Here is an 18,720-nt window from a genome sequence, read left to right as displayed (position 1 = left end):
TAACAGTTATTTCAATTACCTAGAACTCCTTTTTTTTAAGGAAATTTTGTTAAATTTTTTTTATATATTACAATATAAATTATGTTTGTGTGAGTGAGTATTTTTTAGCCACTGCTGGGTTTGTTTTCTGTAATTCATAATCACTTTCAAAAACCCTTTGGCAAACAATTAAACCAGCCTGCAGTTTTCAAACTAAAGCATCACTTTTACAATTCATGCTTATTTTTTTTTTTGTATTTTTTTGAACAATTTGATGATGATAAAAACGTCTCGCCTTATTTTACATTAACTAGAGTGTAAAGGGTAGTAGTAGTTTTGTAAAAAAAACGTTTATTTTTTTCCTTTTTCAACCGGACTGAATTGGGTACTTTACTCTTCAGTTTTCATCATCACTTAGAGTAAAATCATACACATACTCGTATAGCCATGTATAGAAAGAAGTAAAAAAACCTACTCCTTGTATAAATACTATACCTACCATACTAAACATAAATTGTATTTGTAAACTTCAATGGCCAGTTAAAGTTGTGCTTTTATTCATTTTTTTTCCATATTTTTTTTATTTAAACATATAAATGTTTTGCACATGTACACTCTTCACTTCATATTTTTTTTTTATTATTTAATATATTTTTTTCCAACTTTTTTTTGCTGCTGCTTGGTTTATTTAGATGCTCTTGTCTAGCAAGTCATTTGGAAAAACGTCGGTTATTTAAATGATATTTTATTTCTCTCTGTTATATGAATAAGTCTTTTAGAATATCCAGCTGTTGTTGTTGTGTGTTTAAATAAATGTTTTATTAAGTGGCTCATACGTATGTGAATATGCAACATGCAACACGCTCCAAAAATTATATTGTTTTACAAAAAAAAAAAATTATAAAAAATAAGTTGTTCATTTTATTTTAAATAAAATTAAAATTTTTTTTCTCAAACTTTTTTCTTCTCTTTTGCAGCACAAAAGAATTTCAATGAGTTTAACAAAAAAATACGAGCACATAAAACGGATTTTGGTTGAAGTGTCTCGGTGACACATGTATACACTTACTTATATGTGGAAAATATTTAAATTTCACTCACTTATACTTATGCTAAATTCAAATAATTCCAAAACAAATTTAAATCTTAGCTGAAAATAGTCATTATTCCAGATATCGGACCTAAGGTTTTGAAATACTTTTAAAAGAAACCAAATTAATTTAAATCTATATAACTAGCACCAGAAATTAGTAGTAAGCAGATCCAGTAAGTTCATTGTTATACTTCCATTGTTTGGCAACGGTTACCAGACTGACGCTTTGTAAACAATGAAGGAACAATTGTCAGATATCGGGCCTAAGCTTCTGAAATATGTTTACAGGAAACCAAATTAATTTAAATCTATATAACTAGAACCAGAAACTATTTAGTAAGCAGATCCAGTAAGTTCATTGCTATACTTCCATTGCTTGGCAACGGTTACCAGACTGACTCTTTGTAATCAATAAAGGACAGATATAGGGCCAAAAGTTTTGAAATACTTTTACAAGAAAGCAAATTATTTAAAATCTATATAACTAGCATCAAAAAGTAGTTAATGAGCAGATACAGTAATTTAATTGTAATTCTTCCATTGTTTGGCAACGGTTACCAGACTGACTCTTTGTAAACAATAAAGGAACAATTGACTTTTTCCTAGCACACCCACAAAACGATAACCAATAGCGACACGAATAATTAAATTCTGCAATATTTTAATTATTCCGTCCATACCTATCAAGTTAGTGCTGGTTCACATGCGTCAAGTTTGTAACAATAATTTCCTCAATAGGGCAGATTCAGCACAAACATTTTAGTAAATTATGACACAAATCTCTTAAAAAGCAATATTAAAATTAGTAACATTTGTTTAACAAATTTTCGGCAAATTTGAAATGAGAATTTTACTCTTTGCCTCTATAATTTTTTTCAATATTCAGTGTCATTGCAGCAGAAACATGTCTTTGAAGCAGTGATAGGCACAGGGATAGCGAAAGCTGTGTACGTTTAATTCTGCTCACATTCTTCATACACCGATTGTGTAAAATTACACATTGTGATCTCTTCATTATTCAGTGATGACCTAACACTGCTTATATTAAAACTAATAATAAATTGAGTTAGGTTTTTGTATCTTAAACAAGTAACTTTTATGGAGTTGCGTTCATATTCGTGTTTTTGGAGTTCAATATCGTATCAAGTTCGTAATATGAGCAATGTGAATACTTTACACTGATTTAGAGTCAAAGGAGCCATTTAGTTCTAATAAAATATCCACATTTTTAGTTTTTTTTTAGATCTAAACAAATAGGCATTTCTTAAAGTTAAGATCACACTTTCTATGAGTTCTATGAAGTCATAAATGAGTGCATTTGTTTATGAAAATTTCCAGAAAAACTTCTGAAATGTTGTACTAATAAATTATACGGTTTTCGAACTCTCGGTTTTTTTAAAACAAACACAAAATGCAAAGCGTTTTGGTTATCTGCAAATATACCCTGAGTCTCTGGGAATAGAACCCGCAAGCCTCAATATAATATAGTCGAGCACACTATCGCCTATTCTAAACTAAAAGAACATCCAATTTTCTTAATTTATAATATTTAAAGAGTTTAAATTAATGATTGTTGATAATACTTAATACTTTTGTTGATACGCAGTTACTATTGTTACGAAATTGTACTTGAATTCAAATATAACGATTTTAAGGGCTGATTTAAAAGTAGCATAATGCTTTCAAATAACAGTGCTGTAATAGCAAACTGTAACATATCTGTGGGCATTATTAAATAAAAGCTTTCAGTTGACCATTGATCGTAAGTTGGCAACGCTGTTTGAATTCGAATATTCAGTTAAGGAACATTGTAGAAAGTACACCACAGATGGCGTATGTATTAGTAAGATCTAGAATATTCGAACTTTGACAGTTAAAGAGCAATATAGAGTGCAGATGGCAGTGTTATAAATAGTGGCAGAGGTTGTAGTCGTTAATGAGTTTATCAGAGACGCTATTTGAATAAACATCAACTGAGTGCCTTAAATTGTGCTGCATTTTTCAAGTGAATTCGTATACATTATAAAGTGTCTGTATTTCTGAGAATTTATAAACGTGTATAAAAAAAAAATTGAGTGACTATTTAATTCTGTTGTTGTACATTTTAAATAAATAAAGAGTTGTTACAATTTTCAAACTACTAAACGGCTTTTATTTGCAATCAAAAGTATCCGGTTTGTTTAAAGGAAATAAACTAACGTTTTGAAAAGGTTAAAACGTAACACTATTTTCACCTACTCTCATAGCATATTTTGGCTGTAGAGGTTTGTCATTCCGTTTGTCATTTCCTTATAGATAGTATAGTTGATATAGTGATGTCTGTTGTCTGCATGTTAGTGGAAATCAACTCTCCGACGGCACCATATAAGCAATGGATGCAAATCTTATATCAACACGTCTGATATACTTTTAGGAATTTCGGTATTGAAAATCAGCAAAATCAATCCATAAATAGCTGAGATATGATCAAAAATCTCGCCAACCTCCAATTTTGGAAAGACATGTATTTATGCATATATCTTGGATACTAAATATTGTACAAAGGCAATATGTATATCAAATTAAAGGATTTGAAAGCACTTTTAAATGTAATTGGCTATTTTTATAATAAATAAAAATTTGAGCAAATTTAGTTCCACAAAAAAAAAAAATTTCACCAAAAACACTGAAATGATGAATTTGTTTTATCTATATATATAAAAATGAAATGGTCCATGTATGTAACGGCTGGAGCAATTTGACTGACTTTTTTTATTCGATTCGAAATTTTCAGGAGATGGTTTGTAAAGAATAAAAAATTCCCGGTAAAACTCGGAAATTTTTTTTGAGTCCAGTCAACTGTAATAAAAAAAACTCCCTAAAGTATGCAGTACAAATTTAGATATTTCATTTGCAAATAAATAAGAACAGGCAGGTGTATGTGGGTTGGAGAATCTTGAAGAACTAACATTAGTAAATGCTACTGGGCGAAGCCGGGGCGGTCAACTAGTTTTTTTTAAAACAAAACTTAATTATTCTCTTAAAGTATGTGACTATGAGCGATTGCCACTCATAGCCACCACAGGTCATGATCGGTTATTTAAATGTAAAAAATACGAATATCAATAACGATTATAAATGTTAAATGTCTGATTACTACAGAGAAAGAAAGTGCATAACCTGTTATTATAATTTACATGCCATGTTCTCTTTATGACGATCACTGATATATACTAAGTTACTCTTACTATTAAGGCAGTTCGTTGAGATGCTATTTCTTACTAGTTTTGAAATAAATGCTCTAAATTAACTCTTATTTTTTAAGTTTTTTTTTTAATTTTATTTGTATCATACTTTTTTGTATTTAAAATATGAGATATGAGAAAGTATTGTATGAAAACATCCCTAAATAAGGCAGGATCATCTTAATCTCATCTGAATATGAGGATTAAACTGATATACATTTGTTTCCTGTTTGTCAAAAAACAAAAAAATAGTCTAAAATTCAATTCATTTCAACACATTTAATGTCAAATGAGACTCTGTATTTGTATCATATATATTTTGTTTGTAAAAAGATTTAAATAAAACCATAACACACACAATTTATTTGCACCTTTTTGTATGAAAAAGAGTAAAAGAATATTTAACACATTTGAAATTTTCATAATTCCTAACTGACAGATAACATTTCATATTTCAGAGTTTTCGATTTAGATGTGTTTATTTGTTAGATGTTTCACACCAACAAAACACTTAAGAACTGGCAGATACAGATACAAATATAATAATAACAATAATAGTAATAATCAGGGCAACCAAAAATATGCAATATCATATTTTTTGCTGTGCATCGTATAAACATATGAGTTAGTTATTTATCCGTTTCAGACAATTATAAGAATTTTGGCATCGATTTGTTAGTGCATATTTTTGCATATTTTGAGCTTTACTGCTTATTTTTGCATATTTTGCGTTTTATAGCATATTTTTGCATATTTAACTCATAACTGCATATTTTTGTTGCATATTTTCTTTATTTCCATTATTTTGTTTTCTAAATATAATTTTATTGCTTGTATTGTAATTTTTCATTTCTATATTTTACAATTTTGTTAAGGTCCAATGATAATTTGCCTATGCTACTTAAAGAAAAAATTAGAGTATCCATAATCGACTTATCAGAATATTAAGATCCATCGAAAATATCACGTTCAAAGCACGTTGATAGATTTACACAAATTGTAACAAAGATATTAGGAAATCATTAAAAAACAATCAATTGATGAGAAAGGAAGAAACATAAGAAATGTCACGGTATTTTGAGTTCCAGTAATAAAAATGCAAAATTTTTTTTTTAGTTTTCCGCAGTTTTAAAGGAAACAAATCATTTCACTATTGTAAGACATTTTGATAACTCCGTTTAAATTTTGGAAGTTAAATTATGATGTCAATCTTCATATATGATGAATTCTCCAAAATCCACTGCAATTTTTTACCAAACAATTACAAACGCTCTCTATAGTGATTTCGAAACATAATTCAAATGATAAAAAAAGTAGATTTTAAAGCTTTATGTAGAATAGAAACATTTCGAGAAATTCTTGTTATCCTCTCCCTACAATATTATGCAACTAATTACTAAACAAATTTCATTTACTTCTTATAATATTTTTAATAAAACATTGAAATCAAACAATAACCAACTATTTTTAAGTGCATATTTTTTATATTTTAAGAGCATATTTTTCGTTTTTAAGTGCATATTTTATGCGCATAAAACACTTTTTTTAGAGCATATTTTTGGTTGCCCTGGTAATAATAAAAAACAGATACGGTTTCGAGTGTTTCATAAATATAGCCAATATTCTGCTAGATGAAATTTGAAATGCTACCTGAAAAATCTTGTACTCAATTTACTTTTTTTTTTCTTCCACCAAAAATTTATTGGATTGTCTGTCAATCTCTTTTTGCTAAAACCTTAAAGCAAAAACAACAGATATTGAGTATGATAAAGGTGCTATTTTGAGCATAGAGTGTGACAAGCCCCTAATTGGAATTATCTATACACCGAATTTAAGCCTCATTTAGGAAATACTTTGTGGATTTGCGCTTATTTGCTTCCGTTTTTAACACAATCTAATGTGTGTGTGTTTTTTTTTGCTGCTGTTGTGTGTGTTTGGAAATTAGCTCTGGTCGTGTTCATTTGTAGGGTAAGTAAGTGTTAGGGGGTATTATCCTTTAACGGCCAGTTTTGCAATTCTGCATATAAAATTTTGCCTGCTTTTAATTGTCTAATTGATACTCAGTCAATTTGAAGAGTTTCCCTCAAATGAAACATCTTTTAATTAAATAACTTCCCAACCATTTAATTTTCCAACCCAAAAAAGAATTAATTTAGTTTTGGGTGAATTTTTCGCCACTTTTAATATTAGAATTTTTGTGTGAATGTGTTGGGATTTGTTATAACTAAATTTTCGTGTATGAATATTGTATTGGGTTTAATGCTGTAACAGGATTAAGTTACAATAATATATAGATGGCTGTGTGCAATTGAATGAAAATGTATTATAATTGCGAAATACGATCTGGCAAAAAAAAAAATTGCACAGATTTTTTGTGGAAAAATAACTACTTTTTCTAAACAGATGTGAAAGGATTAAAGTTGCATAAAATCTTTGAAAAAATGTCACTTTTGATTGTTAAATTGAATAAAAAAAATGTCTCTAAACTTGATGCAATTAATACTTAAATATAAATATTCTGCTCTATTCTGGGAAATAAGTTACCATTTTTGGGGGGGACTAAATAGAAAACCTTTATAATAATATCATAATAATTAAGATGGGTTTATTTAATATTTAAAGAGTGATAAAAGTTTGATAAAATTTAGTTAGTAATCAGAATTTTCAAGGAAACTGCTCTATTCTGGAAAATGTGCGTATTTTTTTTCATTTTTTTTGGGGCAATTAGAAAATCTTTATATTATAATAATTTAGAATTCAGGTTTAAAAAATATAAACTAAAGAGTAATAATACTTAAATATAATATTCTGCTCTATTCTTAGAAAAAACCAATCATTTTTTGAGGAAACTAAATAGAAACCTTTTATAATAATATAATAATGGGTTGAGAAAAAATAACTAAAGAGCAATAAAAGCATGACAAATTCATGTTAGTAATCAAAATTTTTAAGGAAACTGCTCTATTCTAGAAAATGCGCACATTTTTTTTTGCGGACTTCAAAACCTTTATAATAATATAATAATTCTTAAGATAGATTTACAAAATATTTACTAAATAGTAAATAAACATATTAGATTCGAATTAGTTAACAGAATTGTCCAGCAATGTGCTCTATTCCAGAAAATAATCAATACCTTTAGAAGACTCTAAAAAATTTAGCAAGAAATAATTAAAGATAAAGTCCACAATATGTGGCATTAAAACAATTCAATGTGGAATTCTATGCCACAATAAAGGTGTCGAAAAAATACTCCATAATTGACTTTTAAAGCAGCGATGTAAAAATTTGACTGTTAGTGGAGAATGTTTCTGACTTCAAGGGTATAAAGCAGCAACTCAAGCTGTTCAAATTTTTGAAAAAGCCATTGACTGGGCTGAGAACATTACTAAAGATTATGAAAATATCTTAGTTTTACAAATTTCGTGATTTAGCAGTACAAAAAGCCAAAAGTACATGTACAAAACAAGCAACTATTAATGATTTATTTGTTCCTTTATAAAAATATAATAAAATGTACATTTTTGACATACAATTTTATGAATTTTTTATAATTTTTACAGTCTCGATAAAGTGAATTTATTAGACAGGCCTTGCATTAATTAGTTCACTCTATCCCGACTCCACTGTATAACAATTACTAAACCAGGTTTCATAAAAACTAACAGCCTAACCACAGAAGCCTTAAAGTCGATTTGAAGTCCATAAAGTTGACTATTATTCTAAATTTCCTACCATACAACAAATTTTAAATATAATTTAATTTGTTTTGAACTTTTATGTACATTTTGTTTTTTAATTTTTTGAAATTTCTTTTTTTTATTTACATTCATTGAAAAATATTTTTATTTATTTGAATGTATGAGTTGAAAAAAGTTTTGAAAGCTTTTTTAAAATATATCTTATGGTACGAAAAAAACAAAAGTTCTACTTTAAAAAAAAAATCGGGTTTAACAAAAATTAACTTTAAAATTTCTTTTATAGTTAGACTGTAAGGGCCTAATTTTATAAAACGAAACGACAAACGTTAACAAAATTTTGTATGGAAAATATTCAAGTTTTTAATCCTTTTCCCAGTATTCTTCATACAAATTGCTTACGCTTCCAAACGTTTCGTTTTATAAAATGAGGCCCTAAATAAAGAGCACTAAAATCAAGTTCAATTCAATTAGTATTTAGAATTGTCAAGGAAACAAAGTAATAAACACTTCAATATCTATTCTAGAATAAACTTAAAAAACTAATGGAAAAAATAAGATAACATAAGACATATTTTATATCAAAGTGTAGGGAATTGTGTCTTCTTTTCAAAAATGTATAAAATTTTTAAGAATTAGAAAATTCATAGAACATTTTTGGCCAAAATAACGAAAAACTAAATTTAGCAGATTTTTTTTTGAAAATTAAAATTTTTGAAATGCTATAAAATTTTTGTTTATAAAACTTTTTTAATGAAATTTTAGAGACATTTTTAATCAAAATGCAAAAAAAGAAAAATTAAATTAAGATTTGTTATTGAGAATCCCTTAATTCCCAAAAAAACTTATCAAAAATCCGAAAAATTAAATTTTTTAGATTTTTTTCGCTATTGACCTTACCAACTTGGGTGCTAGAAATTCTCTTTGCAAGATATTTAAAAACATATTGAAACAAACAAAATAGATTTTAATTTTTTTAAAAGCAGCTATGCAATTGGAGAAAATTTGGCCTAAAATTTAAATTTACATAAAAAATGGGTGTACTTCGGAAGACTTTGGACCTTGCAGTAATACAAATTTTGAAATTATTTTTCTTTTATAATATTTCTCAACATGTTACCTTTCAATATACTATATATTATATTAATAAGCTTTTTCTCTTTTATTTTCTGTATAACTAAAAATTAATAATTTTCGAAAAAAAAATTTCGAAAAAAAAACTACTTTTTTCAATTTTTTTTTGATGCACATAACTTATGACTCAGTAGTGATTTTTAAAGAATTCTTTATTATAAATACGTCCAAATGTGTTGTTAATTAAAACAATATAAAAAATAGGGAAAGAATTACATTTGCTATTAGCAAAAAACCCAGACTAAAAAAGACTAAAAACTGAAATTTGAATTTTCAAATGCTTATATCTCGCAAACTACAAAAGTATAGCTGTAAAAATGTTTCCAAATATATCGATATATAAATATTCAAAAGTCTCAAGGACCCGTATTTTGGAACCTTGCGTATAAAAAATTAAAAATTATGCCAAATTGTTTTCGGTATATTTGAAAACATTTTTACAGCTATATTTTATAGTTTGCGAGATATAACCATTTGAAAATTCGAATTTCAGTTTTTTAGTCTGAGTTTGGTGTTTAAATTCCAAATTCAAATCTTAAACTCAACTACAGCTCCTCTATTAAAGTCGGACTATAAGTTTATTTCCATTTGTTTTTAATTCCCTTACTGTGTATCCAGTTTTTTTGCCTGTTAATTTTATTACATTCCAATATTTTGTTTTGAAAATTTTAAAATCTAATCCAAGTAATTGAAACCTAATGAACCATATATAATTTAAATAATCTCTCAATTTCTACTTACATCCCAGGCATTTGATTTTTCCATTGACTCCGTTATCGCAAACGGTCCAAAGCGTGTACCCCTCCTCAAATGCTGTTTCGCTATAACGCCGCCATTCTCACTTTGTTTCAAATCACAGATAGGTTCTTGTAAATGTGTCAACTCCAGCAGAAGTCTTTCCGCCTGAAGTTTACTGCTAAATAAATGTTCCATGTGGGCTGGTGAGTGGGGCAATGTATTAACCAATGTTGTGGAATCGATGCCCAGCGAACGACTAGGTGAATTACTTTGACTATAACCGTTGTGGCGTTGTTGTTGTTGTTGGTGGAGGTGGTGGTGTTGATGTGTATTATGCTGGTAGTTGTTAAGATCGTTAGTGTTGGTGGCTAATCTTAGGGTGTTGGTGGAGTCGGGGGAGGCCAGATTGTTGGGATATTGTTTGAATGCACCACCGAATTCGTAGTCGTCACCTGTGCTGCCTGGAAATGAAATAATAATAAAAATTAAAAAAAAAATTATTTTTTTAAAACAAAACTTTTTAAAAATATTCATTTATTTAAGAAAATATTTTAAAAGGTTTTCGAGTTACAGAAAAATATTGAAATTTCTATTAAAAAATCAAATTTTGAATTTTTAAATTTTTGAAATTCATAATTTAATGCTCGAAATTTTTGAATATTTTTAAATTTTTCTCAGTTACTTATTTCTATAAGCCGATTTTTGATGCAATCCAAATTCCAGAACTAAATATTCAGTGGAATTACTAGATTTTGACTAATTTATAGTTAAAATTTTTGGGGAATTACTCATATTTCCACTTAAAGTAAACAACATTTAAACAAATAGATAATAGATAGTTAATACAAATGTGTTATACACCACAAACCTTTAAGAACAACAAAACTAAAGTTTAATTATCTCTAAACAATCTGACAATAACTGAATAAGGAAATTGGCATTATCATGTGATGTCCATCAAATGTTTTTCTTGTTCTTTTTTTATACCAGCAAGTATGACAACTATCTTCATATGACAACTAGATTTTAACAAAGTACTACAAATATGTATAGTGTATCTACAAAATAATAATAAAAAAAAACTTAGAAAATACGCAATATCAATTGATATTTTGTTGATTGACAGTTATTGAGAGATGACAGACAAGAGACAAGTTAAAATTGATAAATTCAATAAGCATTTAATCGTTTGTAGAAAATCGCACAGATACTTTATTATCTTTTTGTACCCCAATGTGAAGTACAAGTACTCTATTTAGTCTGTATTAAACATATTTGCCCAATTCACAATTGGTGTCGTAGCGTTGTATGTCGTAATTTATTTTTATTAATGTTTTGTTTCGAAAAATTGGTTTGAAAAATATTTATGACATACAATGCTACAAAAAATTTAGATTCCAATATAATGTTTTTCAATATTAATTGGTAATTATTTAACTATGTTTAATCCCATTTTTAATTGGTAAAACAGGAGTTTCGAGTTCTGTTTTAAACGAAACCGAAAGCGCGATTTTTCCAGCCCTAAAACCAAATACCGACATTTATTCTTCATAAACTTGTTTTATTAAGAACATTTAAACAGATTAAAAAGAATTGCCAAAAATATTCAAAACCAAGAATTTTGAAATTCTCCTCATAGTTTAGGAAAATTTCCTGTAAGGCTTGATTTAACATTTATTTACATTCTATCCTACTATCTTTGCCCCATATAACAACTGACCACACACATTTATTTATCTAACACTCAAATAACTAAATAAATTATAATAAATAATTAGGCGCTTAAATTTTATGGTATTTTGTTTGTTTATTATTTGTTTTACACAATGTATTGTAACAGAAACAGAAACACAAATATCAATATCAACCATCTTTAGTGGTTCACCGCTTTTTCTATTTACTTTAACAAGTGTGAATATCCTTGTTTTTTAAAAATGTTGATTAGTTATAACGAATTTTAACAATTCAATAACAGATAAAAACATGTTTAAAGGGAAATAGTTAGTGTTAACAGGTACTTGATTGTTTGGCAAAATAAATAAATAATACATAACGAAAAAGGACTTGTAATATATATTTCAAAATTCTTTTAAAAAAAGGATAAAGGAAATTGAAAGTAGATATGGCGCTATATATCACACATTAGGGATTTTTATGGAAAAATTTATATTTACAAAATCGAATACAACAATTGTAATGAAAATTTTGACAAAACTAATGTATAGATTTCAAAAACAACATAACTGTGGACTCTTGACAAAACAACTTAAGTGTAATTTTTAAATTTTTCAGGTGGGCGCAAAAACTGTTGAATTGCTTGTGAATTATTTTATTATTTGTCCTTAAAGAATTTCGAAAGCTTTGTATAATTCTTTGAGAGAAATAGTAAAGTTCTTCAAGGACAAATATTGGTGATGTTTGAAAAATTGATTTCCAAAATTTATGAAAATTATAAAACGGACAAAATGTGATTGTACTCACTTCTCATAAATTAAATTAAGTAACAGAAGAACAAAATAATTTTCAAAGAGTTCAGAACTATTTAGATAGTAATATGTATAACAAAATTGAGAAATTTTCGAAAAGTTGAGTTAGGCTTTTTATCTCCTGATACCATAAAAATGATACTTTAAAATTATAAAAATGGTTTGATAATTGGGGGATTCAAACGATCTGCTATTAAGTCATATTGTTATAATGTCCTAATATATACAAAACCTAGTTCAAAAACTCTTATTAGTTCAGAACTTTTTTGTTTGAAACACAACAAACATTTGTTTCAACTATCATAGTATATTAGGACAATATGACCTAATAGCAGACCGTTTGAATCCCCCAAATATGTTATTTAGTTGTTCTAAAAGTAAAATAAATGTGGTCACATTAAATAAACTGCAAGACATAAAATGCTTTTAAAGAGACAACAATATTTCAATAATATCAATGTAATTTAAACATAATTTTAAAAATTTACACATTGTAAACCAATTTTTGTTAAACATTTTACTTTAAATTACTGTTATTTTGAAATTTCTTCCATTTCATAGATTTCTTATAAGGCTCGATAAAAAAACTCCCTGAAATTCAAATAATTTTGGGAAATGCTAATAATTTTCATCAAATACACTGTCCTTTAAACTAAAGTGTTTTGTAATTCAATATCCAAAAGGTTTTGTTCTTCTTTCAGTTTATTTTAAACTTTATTAAATACTTTTTCAAAAAAAATAAAAATATCAAATACGTATCAATATGATTTATTTGTTAATTTAAGGACAAAAAGGTACTTTTAGGTTATAATTTTTTCAAATTTTGTTCGTATTTTTGTTGAAAGAAATCGAAATACATATCACAAATTTATCTTATGATATACATTTTTTATTCTAGATTTAGCCGTTGTTAAACTGGATCAAAAAACCAAAAAGAACTTTTTTACTTTTCCAAAAAGTACTTTTATTAATTTTGTTCCTATTTGTATTAGAGAAACAATAAACAAGTTTTTTTAAAGCCTTCAAATGGGCTTTTAAAGCCTTTATCATATTTTTGCTATAACTTTAACCCTGGCGAAATGTATAAAAAAATCAAAAAAGTAAATTTTTAAGTGCTACTAGTTTGGTCCACAATTGCTTTAAAAAAAACGGTATTAAAATTACTTTTATGTCATATAGTGGGTTCTTGCAAAAGTCTTATATATTATACAAAATTGTAGCTGTATGTATTTGTATGCCTTAATAAATTGAACCGCAGGACAAAAAGGTACTTTTTTGGGTAAAGCAACAATATCGTAAATTAGTTTGATGTCGTTCGATGGTCCTTTCAAAGAACTTTCACAGGATGTAACTATGTTGCAATAGTTGATCACAGGACAAAAATGTACTTTTTTGAGGTATTACTAATTTTGTTCATATTCGTGCCAAAGCAACAATAACGGAAATTTGTTTGATTTCATTCGATTGGCCTTTTAAATTTTAAAGGGATATACAAATTTAGCTTTTGCATTAGCCGTTGGCAAAGTGTACCTTAGCGTAAAATGGTACTTTTTTGTGTTTTATTCATATTTGAATTTGATGGAATTTTAAAGTCATTTTAAAGCCGTCGGTGGATTGCTACGGAGCAATACTGTTTATAACTTTTATGCAGCTTTTAAAAGCTTTTCGTTGATGAACTAAATCAAATGGCAAAAATACTGGATGATAAGCATTTTTAAAACATTTTGTTTAATAGCTACTTTTTGGTAAAGCATTCGACCGTTGGTGATTAAAATAAAGTGACAAAAAGATACCATTTTTAGGTTTTGTTTGATACAAAGAATCATGTCTTCAAATTTGTTTGAAGTTTCCTTTTTAGCCATTGGTAAACTGAGTAAAACAACAGAAATGTACTATTTGTAGGTACATATTACTAATTTAGTAAATTTCTGCTACAAAGCAATAATACTAAACACTTTTTAGGCCTCTTGATGGGACTTTTAAAAACCTTTTAAATAATTTAACATTGGTGATCTAAATCAAGTGACAAAAAGGTACTTTTTTAGGTTTCATTGTATTTATTCATATTAGATCCAAAGAATCAAGTCTTTAAATTTGTTTAAGCAGTTTGAAAGTTATTTTTAATACTTTTAGCCGTTGGTAAAGTGAAAAAAGGCTAGAAAGGTACTTTTTGTAGATACTACTATTTTATATATTACTATTTTAGTTAATTTTAGCTACAACGCCTTAATATTAAACACATTTTAGGACTTTTGAGGGTACTTTCAAAAAACCTTTTAAATAATATAACATTTTGGTTGCAGCTTTATTCCTTGGCATTAGTCTTATGGTGAACTAAATCAACTGACAAAAATTTCCTTTTTTAGGTTTTATTTTATTCATATTTATTCCAATCAAGTCATTAAATTTATTTAAGCAGTTTGAAGATTCTTTTAGGTACATTTTACTATTTTAGATAATTTAAGCTACAAAGCCTTAATACAGTTTATAGGCCTTTTGAAGGGAGTTTGAAAATCCTAATCCTTGGTGTTTTGGAACAAAAGTACTTTTTTAAATTTATTTTTTTTTACATATTGGTTACTAAGCCTTAATATGGAAAACTTTTGTTAAGTAATTTTATTAAAGCCTTTTAATGGACATTAAAGGTTTACAAGGAATAAAGCTATATTTTTCTATAGCTTTATCCCTTGCTGTCGTAGAATAAAGTACCAAAAAGGTACTTTTTTAAGAATATAAAATGTCACTTTTTTATATTTGTTACTAAGCCTCAACATAGGAAACACCTTTAAGGCCATTCCAAGGGTTTTCAAAAGACCTTTCAAGGCACATGACATTTTTAGATTTTTAAACCATAGCCGTGTGTGATTTATTCGTCGCTAGAATAAGGTATTTTATTTTGGGGTATTACTGTTTTTATTCATATTTGTTTTATAAAAAAACAATACTGGTTATTTATTTTTAGTAGTATGAGGGGCCCTTTACTAGTCATTCATTTTTATGATATCAAATTTTCATATTGCTGAACTTGTAAACAAAATTACAAAAAGCTGTAAAAAAGTACTTTTTTATAATTCACTCCAACACTTTAAATTTTAACTTTAACTTTAGAACCAATTCATTCTAGCAAGGTTTGTGTTTAACTAAATAAATGTTCATTTAAAAGGAGGAACAAAGACCACTTTCTTAGGTATCATCGTTTTTGTGGGAAACCCATAAAGCAAAAAGTACATTTTTTTATAATTTACTGCAACTCATAAACTTTTTAATCTAAAAACAATTCATTTTAGCAAGATTTTTGTTTAACTAAATAAACTTTCATTTAAATGTAGGAACAAATACCATTTCTTGGGCATTGTCCTTTTTGTGGGGCACTCACTAAGCAAAAAGTACTTTTTTATAATTTATTTATATGAGGGGTTCTAACGAAGCCAATGTTTCATTTTATCATTTGCGATTGCTAATTATTTTCTTTTGTTCAATTTTAAAATTTTTCACTTTGGGGAACCGTCGGCTTTTGAACTGTTTTGTTTTAAAAGCTTAAAGTTTGGTTTTTTTTTTGGAAATTTATCTTAGTTTCACTTTTAATCACAAAACCTACCTGAGGCAGCATAACGATCGAAAATCATTTTATTTGAAAATTATTCCAGCTTTGATTTTAAATTTAAAATTTTCGTTGGTTCTTTTGGTTTATTAAATCCTTTTGATATTTCCAGCTTTCTTTGGCACTTTTGTTAAACTTAAATGATATATTTTTTTAATATTTTAAAACATTTTTCACTAATTTGTTTTAATTTATTTAATTTTTCTTAAATATTTCTTTTTTTATATTTTATAATTTAATTCTTTTTATTTGACAAAATTTTTTTATATTTTTTTTATAATTATGTTCAAAACGGAAGCGTATCAACTCGTTGCGTAAACACTTTACAATTAAATACTGAATTAGAAGCCACCACAGAACAGCAACAGTAACACAACGGAAGAAAATATTTCACATAAAATGTATCCAAGCAAATGACTGACGTCGATGATGTCTCTCGTTTTTTTATTTTTTTCAAAAAAAAAATTGTACAAATTATGAAATCTAGTAAAATATCATAATATCTATAGGATACGAATGCGTAGTGTGTCGCGTATTTGACGTGATGACGTCGTGACAGAGAATGAACTGTTTGGGTTTAATATTTAAAGATGATGTTGAGGATGTTGTGTGTGTGAATTTGTATTTGTATCTGTGTAACTGTGAGTGAGAGTGTGTGTGTTTTCAATTGTGACCGATTGTCGTGTATCTGTGAAGAGATGAATCTCCTCTAACAAATAAACAAACATTGAGATTGGATTTCAAACAGAACAGAACACTAAACTGGCAGAATATAGAGACCAACAAATGATGATACGATGGTGGTGGTTGTGCCATAGATGGTAGCAGAGTAGAGCATCAACCTATAAGTATCATCATCAACATCTATGTACAACATCATCCTTAACAAACAACTGTTTAGAGGGTAGATTGCAGGACGACGATGTATCGTTATTCCTCAGATACACTCATACAAATACACAGCTACACAAACTCAAACTCACACACTACTTTAAACCTTATAATAATGATAAACAGTTTGTTACTCAATCAACTAACTACACTCTCAGTAGGGGTTGTTTCTTTTTTTTTCTTTTCAAAATATTTGAGCACATTTTACTGTTGCAAACTAAATATTCTTATTTGATTTTTATATATTTTTTTTATCTTTTAAATCTTATAAAGGATAATGCAATATTCTTGTTAGTTTTTTTATTTCTTTTTATCTAACATAATAATCGAGCAACACGTATTTGAGATTTTCAGTTTTACCGCCGTTTCGTTTATTTGCTTTGAAGTTTTAAACAAACTAACTATGTAACTAACTACTACTACTCCAAGCAGTTGGTTGGTTGCTGATTGTACACTAAAACTGTGCTGTTCTATAAAGTCGAATACCAGAGATTATTTGAAATACTACATATAAAATAAAGAACAAACAAAAAAATTATAAAAAGACACATTCGTCTGTTTCAATTTCCCCAACCTCAAAAGTAAAGAAAAACAACAAGAACAAGAATTAAAAAAACCCCACAATAGCCCACCATCCCGAAACAGCAGAAAAACCTCAGAAATACATATCGTTATTAGCTTAGGAAGTAAATGTGTTAAGTCAACAATTGAGATTTAAATTTAAAACAGTAGCATAAGTAAAACAAGTAAAAAGGTCTAGCCAGACAAGCCCGACCATATAATACCCTGCACCACTAACGGATCCAGGTCAACCATTTGGGGGCTGATAAATAAAATAAAATTTTTTTTCTGAGTACTTTCGAAAGTGGGCCTTATAAAGGAGCTTTGACTAATTATGGACCGATAGTCCTGAAATAAGGTTTTGAGATTTCTTTCTAAATGTTACTTATTTCTGTTTAAATTTTATGTGAATACCAACATTTTTAAGAGATTTATGCTCGTTAAAGTGATTTTGGGAAGTGGGTCTTATATGGGCAATTTCACGAGAATCGCTACCACGACTGAAAACACAAAAATACTTGAAACTTTTTTTTCAAGATGATTTGAATAGAAGAAAATAATAAAATTTTGCTATGTGAAAGTATTTAGATCAAATTTCAACATTTTAAAGACAAAAATAATAGTTTAAACTGATTATATTTAATTTTTTAATGTTTCAGGCTAAAATTGCGGCGAAAACTAGACTCCCAATTAGCTTGTACAGTTAGTATGAAATGAATTTGATGGATTTTTTGCTATTGTCAAATTGTTTATTGAAACCGAATGTATATTTTCTATTAATTTTTTTAGTTTTTGTATACATATTTTTGCAGAATTTAGATTGTTTTATTATAAGAGAAAAATATGTCACGTACGGTATGTCACGTACGATATTAAATTTTATTTATTAAAAAATAATCCAAAGATTGTTTTTATTTAAATATGACGGATTGTAAAGGAAAAATATTTCGTTTAGTATAAGAAATTAAAAGAAAACATTACGCCTCTCACGATTCGAATATTTTCGCATATTTCTACATGTACCTCAAAATGAGTTCCGTTTTATGTCACGTTTTTATGTTTCGCTCAATATTTTGGACAACAATATTTCGAAAGAACTTTTTATTATTTTAAAATATAGTACCCTCTGATTGGAACATAAAGACCAAATTATTTTTCAGATACTCTTATTTTTGCAAAATCTATTCCACTCTATAGGCGTACAAATGTCACGTACGATGATATGGAATTGCAATTATGGATTGATCCAAAAAAAATCAAATGTGATTTCCTTTTATATAAAACTTATTTATGGAGGAATTTATAAGCATACCTA

At 27.5% G+C, this 18,720-nt stretch overlaps 1 protein-coding gene across 2 annotated transcripts in view; it reads right to left on the bottom strand.

The window, feature by feature from the left end:
• ham (hamlet) overlaps positions 1-18,720 on the bottom strand; it is an 82,965-nt gene that overhangs the window by 24,621 nt on the left and 39,624 nt on the right. The window contains exons 1-2 of one of the 2 annotated variants that reach the window (XM_065501277.1): positions 15,951-16,070; positions 9,870-10,327 (exon numbers count right to left, since the gene is read on the bottom strand). In XM_065501277.1, the coding sequence (XP_065357349.1) occupies positions 9,870-10,327; positions 15,951-15,978 (486 nt within the window). In that variant the 5' untranslated portion in view covers positions 15,979-16,070. Of the gene's footprint in view, positions 1-9,869; positions 10,328-15,950; positions 16,071-18,720 lie in introns of those variants that run through there. The other variant, XM_065501276.1, reaches the window with a different exon arrangement.

This window comes from Calliphora vicina, chromosome 2 (genome assembly GCF_958450345.1).
Source record: "Calliphora vicina chromosome 2, idCalVici1.1, whole genome shotgun sequence".
Classification (NCBI taxonomy): domain Eukaryota; kingdom Metazoa; phylum Arthropoda; class Insecta; order Diptera; family Calliphoridae; genus Calliphora; species Calliphora vicina.
Note: the sequence above shows the minus strand (reverse complement) of the source record. Positions and strands in the feature narration are given on the sequence as shown.